The sequence below is a fragment of the Argiope bruennichi genome, chromosome 2, assembly GCF_947563725.1.
Source record: "Argiope bruennichi chromosome 2, qqArgBrue1.1, whole genome shotgun sequence".
In the NCBI taxonomy this organism is placed as follows: domain Eukaryota; kingdom Metazoa; phylum Arthropoda; class Arachnida; order Araneae; family Araneidae; genus Argiope; species Argiope bruennichi.
The window spans coordinates 137,771,419-137,782,469 of record NC_079152.1 but is presented as its reverse complement, the minus strand read 5'-3'; the positions used below and the strand labels follow the sequence as shown (position 1 = coordinate 137,782,469).

At 32.5% G+C, this 11,051-nt stretch overlaps 1 protein-coding gene across 1 annotated transcript; it reads left to right on the top strand.

Annotated features, from left to right (window-relative positions):
* The first annotated feature begins 6,612 nt into the window (after window positions 1–6,612).
* Window positions 6,613–7,608, top strand: LOC129962355 (uncharacterized). The gene has a single exon (XM_056076102.1). It carries the CDS (start codon window positions 6,613–6,615, stop codon window positions 7,606–7,608), a length of 996 nt encoding a protein of 331 aa, XP_055932077.1.
* Window positions 7,609–11,051: the final 3,443 nt, after the last annotated feature.

The window sequence follows — 11,051 nt, the reverse complement described above, 5'->3', positions numbered from 1 at the left end:
GATTATAGCGATTTTGAAGAAAACGTATTCAGAAATATGAGAATATTCAAATATTAGTAAATACAAGAGGATATAGATTTTCTTATATCTTACCACCCTTTAAATGAATTTAATTCCTGTAATTATTTTTCTGATGAAATCAATATTACTTTTCCATTTAGAATAAAACTTACTATCATTTATTACAAAATATATAAAATATTGATAAAAAAAACGTAGGCAAAATAGCAACGAATTATATACAGAAAAGTACAGTTATAAAAGTGACCAAAGAACAAAAAGCTTCAAAAACATTTTTATTGTGCTTTCTCCTTTTTTTTTTCTTTTGGACCTCTATAATAGCAGAAGATCCCGAATTTTCATTGATCTCGGATATCTGGGATCAACAAGTTCTGGCAACAAACAGTCAAAATAAAAGTAGGTCAATTTTTTCTCCATTTTTTTGATGCCAAAATATTGGATCACGAATTATTTTCTCTGTTTTTTGCCCCTTCTCCGTCCACATTGCAAATAAACAAAAGCATCTTTGTGTAATATGCAGCTGGCTCTGCACTTGAAAATAATACTTATGGTTTTTATTTACAATTGTTGTTCCATCTTTGTTTAATTTCCAGAATGGGAATTTTTTGCTTTTATTGCCTCATCTGGAGAAATATTTTTGCAGGATGCTAAGTTTTGTCCCATTCGCTTTTTCCAATTTGCCGACGAGAACAATCTTGTCTTTTTACCTCTTCGATAATACATATTCAGTTAATTTCCCCTCAATATTTCAAACATGTGAGCAAGAAAAATAAACGATTTGCAAATTTACAGATAGATATAATCATATACTTGAAAATAGTCTACTAAATTTGTTTACAAGGATGCAGTAGCATTCGCAGAAACAAGTATGGGTTGTGAAGACCACAGCTGTGATGGTAAACAAAATAAAAAGAAAGAAAGAAAGGAGGAAAGAAGAGAATGCTGAGGGGGAGATTTTAAGACCTAGTGAAGACCAGATAATAAATCAGATTGTAAAGGGTGGGTTTATAGTGTATTCCTCCGCGAATGGGAGGGGTTAAAGGAGCATTGGAGGGGAGTGCAAATTATTTTTCCAATTTTAGGACTATAATACTGCGTTTACACATTTTTTTAAAAAAAATTAAATATGCATCGGAAAGAAGATACCAATAGTGATGTTGCTATTATGCTATTTTTATTTTATTTACGATAGAATTTTGTATAGAATTATTTAAATGTCCGAAGTTGAAGTTTTGAGACTTTTAATAAATATTTAAAAATACTTTGAGAAGTCAGAGAAAAAATTCGTTTGGCTGAAACCTGTATTTTTATTCTTTCTACTGATTGCAGTTGACTTCATAAGAAAGAAACCGCAATAGCAAACTTAATAGTCTAAAAATATTTCTCCATAGGATAACATTACGTTTGAAAATTGTAGGTGGCGTGTATACGGCACCCTTAAAGCAGAACATTTAAGATTTTTTTTTAATGTTGAAATTATATTGATAAAAATTACATTGAATGAATATCATAAAATAAAACAAAAACATACAATACAGTAAATTTAATAAACAAGAATAAAGTCATTATATATATATATATATATATATATATATATATATATATATATATATATAGAGAGAGAGAGAGAGAGAGAGAGAGAAGTTAAATAGGATATAAAGAGTAGTTGAAAGAAACACTTATGCGTTTACAGAATTTTATAATTCAAAATTGATGTGTTAAAGAAATAGAAAAAAAAAAGTGAAACATGCATGTAGCAATGAAATTGGGAATAAAAATTATATAATAAATGCTGATATGGAAATTGATTTTAAATGAAAAGACCTTTATTTATTAAAACAGAAATCACTGAGGTACACAGTGTTATAACAGGATATTATGATAACAGTCAATTTCAGTTTAAATACAATTAACTATTGACATTTCATTTTTATTAATATAAAAGTTGTATGATATAAATTCACTTTGAATCCATCACAAATCTGCAAATGTAATTAGAAAACTAGTAATATTCACTTCCACCTAAGTTTAGCATTATAGCAGTTGTTATTTTTGCAACAGGAGTTTGTTTACTTACATTAATTAAATTTAGATAAGATTTTGTAAAAAAAATGCAATGTAATATTCATGTAAACATTTTAAAACCTTCTTAGCATATTCAAAATTATCATAATTTTCATCAAATGTGAATAAAGTAAATTAGAAATGCACTCACGATTTTGTTTGATTGTGTTTGACCGCAAATCTTTTACCGATTTCTTTTTCTTCGAAGAGTTTTTCTATCAAATTACTGGAACAGCTATATTTAATAAATGGACCCACACTGAATGAATTCTTCAAAATGATCGGTGCATATCACCGACTTCGAAGGCTTGAAAAAATCTATACCAAAGCTATCAACCCAAGTCAGGATTGTTGAAAGGAAAATAAGAAAACATTTTATCATGACAGTCGCTCTTGTCGCGTTGATTCTCTATATCTATTAATATTGTCTATGTTTCAGCTTTTGTTTTGTTCCGAATGGCAACGGTGTTAAAAAAGATGTATATATAGTTTGGAATTCATTAAAAGCGGTTGTGTTTACTTTTGAGAATGGCTTTGAGTTTTATATTTACGCCATAAACAAATGCCCTTTCATCCAAGAAATCGAAAGCAGAGTCTTTAATGAAAGTATCTGAATAAAAATATTATCTGATTCGTTGTCAAACCGTGACATCTGGCGTCCGCGACAGGACTCGGTTGCTTTTTAAGAGTAAGTACGAAACATTTCAGCATTTATTTCATTATGGAAACTGTTTTGAAAGATAGGAAGCAACTGAGAAGACTGTTTACTATAGCATGCAATTCCTTTGACAAGGCAGAAAATCAACTGAGTTGTGCCGATAAAATCAATAAATTAAAGATAATTGAGGAGAAAGCTTTATTAATGATGGCATGTGAAGAAAAATTTAAACAGTTGTTGTATTCCGAGGAGACTTCCGATACTGAAATCTAGAGAGAAGTAGATGAGTCGGAAACTTACATTGATCGCTGGAGATCTTTAAAACAAAAGTTAGAATCATTTGTGATTGAACAGTTATCCTCTAAAAATGAAAGTTTTAATATTGGTACGAATAATACCTTATTAAATTATCCAAAAATAAAATTACCTACTTTTGACGGTAATGTACGCAATTGGTTATATTTTTGGGGACAGTTTCAAAAAATTGATGAGGACATTAATATCGATTCTCACGATAAATTTTCATATCTATCTCAAGCAATGGAACGAGGTAGTCCTGCCGAAGAATTAATTAAGAGTTTTCCTCCAGGTGGTAATAGCTATGAAAAAGCTTTAAAACAATTAAAATTGCGTTTTGGCAGAGAAGAATTATTAATTCAAGTATATGTTAGAGATTTACTAGCATTAGTTCTTCAAAAACAGAACTGTTCAAAAAATTCATTAAGAAAGTTGTTTGATCAACTCGAGAGTAAACTACGTTCACTTGAACTATTAGGAGTTACTAGGGAGAAGTATGCTGCTATGTTATTTCCTCTAGTTGAGTCATCGCTACCCGAAGAAACTTTGATTGCTTGGGAGCGTTATAGATCGGCTCATCGTAGAGTTCGTGAAACGAACACGAATGATTCCGATCAAAATTCAACTAAAATAGAAAAAAGTGATTTAGAATTTATTTTAGAATTTTTACAAGATGAGGTGGAATCAGAAGAACGCATTCTTCTTGCTTCTAGAAGTTTCAACGCTTCTAAACCGAAAGCGGAAGTGAAATATAATAAATTTTCTGGTGATAAAAAAATGAGTGAAAATGAAACTAGGAATGTAAAGTTTTATGAGGCACCTAGTGCAACTGATCTTTTGACTTCGTCGCAAGTGTCAAAACAGTGCATATTTTGTTCTAATGCACACTATTCTGGAGATTGTTTTAAAGTAAGAAAAATGCCCTTGAAGCAAAGAGAGGCAATTGTTCAACAATCTCATAATTGTTTTTTATACTTAAAAACTGGACATTCTGTCAGAGATTGTAATGTCAGAGCTAGTTGTTTGTGTTGTGGCAAAAAACATCACATTCTTCTGTGTAGAAAAATGAATCCGATATCTGAGTCTAAAGACAAAGAATCGCTTGAAGTTGATAAGAGAACTGATAGTAGTTCTGAAATGGATCAAGCTCTTTCCAACTTGTCTACCAATCCAAACGTAGTTCTGCAGACATTCAAAGTTGTAATTAGAGGCAACGGGAAAAAACGTGTAGCAAGAGCTATTATCGATACTGGTTCACAGCGGTCATATTTACTCCGAGCTACAGCTGAAGAAATGAGCTATGAGCCTACCAGCTGTGAATATTTGCAGCACTTCCTATTTGGTGGCAAGCATACTGGGGTATGTAAACATGATGTATATACTTTGTATTTATCGAATGTACATGAGAATTATAATTGTAATTTTAAAGTTCTTAGTCAACAAATTATTTGTAAAACTGTGCCACCTACTGTGAATGAGTTTTTCGTGAAGGAGTTAGCTGCTTATAATGTAAATATTGTGGATAATTGTGAAGATCCTATTGAAGTCCTTATCGGAGCTGATGTAGCTGGGAAGCTCATGACAGGAGGTTATCGTGAAATGTCTTGTGGACTCGTAGCGATTGAAACAAAACTTGGGTGGTCTGTAATGGGACGAATAACTGATACTGCGAGAAGTGAATGTTCATCTTTATCAGTTCAGTCCATGTTATCTACAGCAGAGACAATAACAGACTTATGGTCCTTGGATACTCTTGGCATAACTGACCCATCTGTGAAGAAAAGCCAGATCGAGTTACAAGAAACTGCTCGAATGCATTTTCTAAATACAGTTCATTTGGTAGATGATCGTTTTGAAGTAGATTTGCCTTGGTTGGAAGATCATCCACCACTCCCAGATTATTTTGATTTAGCAAAGGGAAGACTGAACAAGACTGTTAAACGTCTTAAAACCGAGTCTAATTATGAAGCTTATGAGAATGTTTTTAGGGAATGGCTTGAGGAGGGAGTAATTGAGGAAGTTGCCAAAAATGATCAGGCTTCAGTAGATTATCTGCCTCATCGAGCAGTTATCAAGGAGAATAGCACTACAAAAATCCGGCTGTGTTATTGCTGACATCCGAAAAGCCTTTCTACAAATAGGTGTTTCACCCACGGATAGAGATTACTTGAGGTTTTTGTGGATTGGTAATGATGGTCAGCTGAAAGAGTACAGACATTGCCGTGTAGTTTTTGGTGTATCGAGTAGCCCTTTTCTTCTAAATTCTACTATTCAGCTTCATTTACAAACTGTTTTGGAAAAAATAGGAACTGGAGAATCTTCGTATCCAAAAGATGTCATTCGAAAACTTGCGCATAGTTTTTATGTCGACAATTGTGTTAGTTGCGTTAAAAATGAAAAAGAACTACATCGTTTTATTAACGTTTCGACTGAGGTAATGGCCGAGAAAAAATTCGAGCTTAGAGGGTGGGAGTTCAGTGATGTCCATGCTGATACTTCTGCCGATACAAATGTGCTCGGCCTGGTATGGAATAAAAAATCTGACACTCTACGAATTAATACTGCAAGTGTAAAAGAATTATGCTTTGAAAAGGTAACTAAGCGATTAATCTTATCTACAGCTCATAGATTGTTCGATCCTCTTGGTATATGTTGTCCTGTCATACTAATTCCTAAATTATTGCTTCAAGAAACGTGGAAGCAGAAAATAACATGGGATGAAGAAGTTGATAAAATTACAGAAAATACATTTTTAAAAATGGCTAAAAGATATTGACTGTTTAGAGAAAATCCGTTTTCCAAGATATTTTGGTTCAGAGATTGCAAGTGAAGATATTTCAGTACATATTTTCTGTGATGCTAGTAAGCATGCTTATGCTGTCGCTGCTTTCATCCGAATACAGACTTGTGATTCAGTTAAAGTACAACTTATACAAGCCAGGAGTAGAGTTTCACCAACAGGAAAGGAAGGGATTACTATCTCTAGACTTGAGTTACTTGCAGCTACTGTCTCAGCAAGACTTTCAACTTCTATTTTGTCAGAGATACAGAGTGAAGAAGTTTACTTCTGGACTGATTCTTTGACTGTCTTGACATGGATTATGAGAGAAGAAGCCTGGAATGTCTTTGTCCAGAATAGAGTGAAGGAAATTAGAGCGATAACAAATAAAAGTTCTTGGAGGCATATCCCTGGTTCCATGAATCCTGCTGATCTCCCGAGTAGAGGTTGTTCAGCTCAAACTTTATTGAAATCTAACTGGTGGTTAGGACCAAGTTGGCTTTACTTGCCTACAGAGGATTGGCCAAAAGGAAATCTAAGCTTAAATGAAAACGAGATTGTTCGGGAAAAGAAAAAGACCATAGTTTCATCTGTGACAAGAAGTTTGATTTCTACAAGTTTTGTTCCTAAGGAAGACTGATATTACAAATATTTTTCGAAATACCAGAAAATAGTTCATCTAATTGCCTGGATTCTACGGTTTACCTTTAATTGTCGAGCTGAAAAAATTAAGAAAAGACATGGAGACCTTGATTTTGATGAAATTTTTGAAGCCGAGAAATTATTAATCAAAATGGTTCAAGAGGATTGCTTTGTAGACGAGAGAGATAATAAATTAAAAACTTTAGGAGTATTTAAGGATCAGAGTGGAATCCTCAGACTGAAAACGAAACTTACCTTTCGACAGGATTCAGAAGAGTTTAAAACTCCAGCTATTCTTCCGTCCGATCATGAGGTGGTCAAGAGATTAATACGATATTATCACGAAAAAAATGCACATGCTGATACCCAAATTTTAATAAATATTCTTCGAGAGAGATTTTGGCTTCTTAATGCTCGAAAAACGGTGAGATCTCTGATTAATAAGTGCACCGTATGTAGAAGATTTTCTGCAAAAAGCGTGCAAGTTTGCACAGCAACCCCTCCAAACGACAGACTCCGAGAAGCGGCTGTGTTTGAAATTTGTGGCATTGATTTTGCTGGTCCAGTGATCTTAAAAGGTAACACCAAATCCTGGATTTGCTTATTCACCTGCGCCGTATACAGGGCAGTGCATCTAGAATTGGTTGAGTCCATGTCTACTGAGAGTTTTTTACTAGCCCTTAGAAGATTTATATCCCGCAGAGGAAGAAGTAAAATAATTTACTGTGACAACGGAACTAACTTTGTAGGAGCTTCAAATGCGCTACGAGATCTAAACTGGAAGCAGATTATTGATGATACATCTATATCACCAATTCAATGGAAGTTTAATCCACCAACTGCCTCATGGTGGGGAGGTTGGTGGGAGAGATTAATAGGTATTCTCAAGAGTTTACTGAGGCGAGTACTAGGAAGAGCTTCTTTAACTTCTGAAGAAATGATCACCATTCTCTGCGACTGTGAAGCAGTGATCAATTCCCGTCCATTGACCTATGTTACTGAAAATGATGTTACTTTGATGCCTTTAAGTCCATCTCTATTTCTTCAAGACATTCAAACAAGTGGTGTTCCTGATCTTGATGATATTGGACACAGAAGTCTGAATAAACGAGTCAAATACAGAGAAAACTTACAAAAGGATTTGTGAAAAAGATTTAGATCCGAATATATAGGAGCACTTATTCAAAAATCGGATAAGACAAGATCAGTGAAAGTGAATATCGGCGATGTTGTATTGATAGGAAGTGACAACACCAAGCGACTGAATTGGCCACTGGGAAAAATAATAGAGATTATTCCAGGTCAAGATGGAGTAACAAGACTTGTGAGACTTAAAACGGCAAATGAAGAATTACTAAGACCAACTCAGAGACTGTATCCACTAGAAGTCTCTAATGATGATCTTATTGTTGAGAACTTTTCAACTAAGAAGTTGGAAACTTGTAAAGAGTCTGGCTCTAACAATGTGGGTGATGTAGGCTTTGAGCCACAGTTTCAAAAGACTAGAACAGGTCGTACGGTCAAAATACCTAAAAGACTGGACTTGTGAACAATTTTAATTTTGTTAATTTTATATATCTTTCTTGTAACTATGTGTAAGTTAAAGTTTTAATGTAAAATATTAACTTAGGTGGGAGGATGTCGCGTTGATTCTCTATATCTATTAATATTGTCTATGTTTCAGCTTTTGTTTTGTTCCGAATGGCAACGGTGTTAAAAAAGATATATATGTAGTTTGGAATTCATTAAAAGAGGTTGTGTTTACTTTTGAGAATGGCTTTGAGTTTTATATTTACGCCATAAACAAATGCCCTTTCATCCAAAAAATCGAAAGCAGAGTCTTTAATGAAAGTATCTGAATAAGAATATTATCTGATTCGATGTCAAACCGTGACAGCTCTTGTGTTTCGCATTAAAGCATGCATCCATCAGCACACCAGTATTTCCACTGTTAACACATAATAAGAGGAAAGAAAATGACTCTAAAATTATAACTTCAAACTAAAAATCCACTTTTTACCTGGCGGAGAACGTTAATGGCCGACTGATCGACGAAAGCAGTGCGGATGAAACTTAAATGCCATGCGCAAGAAGTACATGATATGTGACTTTTACGTTACATGAATTGACCCCATTAATAAATTTTATATTTAATACTAAGTAATAATTTTTAATTAATAATATGATTGGAATAACAGATATTTGGAACAAATATTTAAAAATAACAATAGCAAAATTATTTGTTATTCAAAAAATCGTGGATTATGCATCTCTATTTTCAAAGAGATGTGTGATTTAAATAGAGATGCATAATCCACGATTTTTTGAATAACAAATAATTTTGCTATTGTTATTTTTAAATATTTGTTCCAAATATCTGTTATTTCAATCATATTATTAATTAAAAATTATTACTTAGTATTAAATATAAAATTTATTAATGTAATTAAAACTTAATTTACTAATTTTACTAATTTATTTATTAATTAAGTAACGTGTGATTGAATTAATTTATCTATTTCAGCTTACATTTTAAATTTGATTTTTTTTCAAAACTATTTATTTAATTTCTTTATAGGAGTAAACCATTTTCTGACAAAAATTTGAATTAAATATGTCATTTCCTTAAATTCTTTAATTTAGTTCTATATTCTACCAATAGATGGCGCCAGCAATAAACAGAATATATGCAAAGTCAAGTCATAAGCAATTAAAAAGGATTTGAATGAATAGTACATCATCAAATGCGAATATCGGAAGGCAATGTTACACTCATGAAGTGGAGCGGCGACTTCACACTTTCCAGTGAAGTCAACGCTCCGATAAATTTCAGTGATATGCAATTCAATGATACGATAGTTCCAATAACCGGTCCGTTCACTTTTCAATCCATTCAAAGATTTCTCTTTTCTGTTTTGTTCGAGAGCTTCCATTGGACAGATCGTATCGATTGTTACTTTCCAGTGAAGTCACCGCCCCGGTGAATTTCAGTATATTGTATCGATTGTTACTTTCTATCGTGATCCAAAACCAGTAATCGAAATATCACCAGTAACATCGTATCAAGGATTTGAATCACACCTCTCTTTGAAAAGTATTGATCACTGCTTTTTGTGACTTTATGATTTTGGTTACGTAATAACCGCTAGAGATGCATAATCCACGATTTTTTGAATAACAAATAATATTGCTACTGTCATTTTTAAATATACGTTCCAAATATCTGTTATTTCAATCATATTATTAATTAAAAATTATTACTTTATATTAAATATAAAATTTATTAATTGTAATTAATACTTAATTTACTAATTTAAGTAACGTGTGATTGAATTAATTTATCTGTTTCAGCTTCTTAATCAAAACTATTTATTTAATTTATTTATTAGAGTGAACCATTTTCTGGAAAAGATGAGTTAAAATTATATGTCATTTCTTTAAAATGTTTAGTTTAGTCCTATTTTCTACCAATAGATTGCGCCAGCAGTAAACAGAGTACCTATAATGAAATTCAATCATGTCGCGAGCAATTAAAAATGATCTGTATGGAATAGTGCATCATCAAATACGAATATCGGTCACTCCCGTAAAGTGGAGCGGTGAATTCGCACTTTAAAGTGAAGCCTCCCACTTTCCGGTGAAATCACCACTCCGATAAATTTCGGTGATATGCAATTCAATGATATGATACGATAATTCCAATAACCGGTCCGTTCACTTTTCAATCTAATCACAGATTTCTTTCGAGAGCTTCCGTTGGATAGATCGTATCGATTGTTACTTTCCAGTGAAGTCACCGCTCCGGAAAATTTCAGTGATATCGTATCGATTGTTACTTTCTATCGTGATCCAAAACCTGTAATCGAAATATCATCAGTAAGATCGTATCAAGGATTTGAATCCCACCTCTCTTTGAAAAGTATTGATCACTTGTGTTTGTGACTTTTTGATATTGGTTACGTAATAACCGCTCTGAAAATATTCGTCATCCCTAATTTGAAAAGTATTAATCACTAATATTTGTGATTTTTTGATACTGCTTACATAATAACTGCTCGTAAAATATTCGTCATTCCTTGTCAGCAGTTCACACCAGGAGAAAGATAATCTGTGGATATGGCAAGGTAGTAATTTAGCGGAAAGGTATATTAATTGGAATGAATGGAACTCAAATTGAAATGAAACTTCTGTAATTTGTTTATAGCTTTTGGAGCAGTATTTCTCAAGTTGTATCCTGTACAACTTGTTGATTTCATTGTAATTTATTTGAGATTTTAAGAAAGTTACACATAATAAAGTAAACTATTCATTTCCTTGAATTCTGAATAATCCACGAATGAGACCCTTGAAATATCTATGAATTTATGGCTTTATGAAATAGTAAATAGATGCATTCTTGAATGTTTTTTTTTTTTTTTTTTTTTTTTTTTGCCTATTTGCATCTTTCTTACTTTATATATATATATATATATATTTGTAAATTTCCGAATATTTCTGAAAAAAAGAATTAAGACAAATTGGTTCTTATTTTATTTTATTGAATTATATTCTATACTAAAAAATTTAAAAAGGTAATTAGAATTCCTGGAT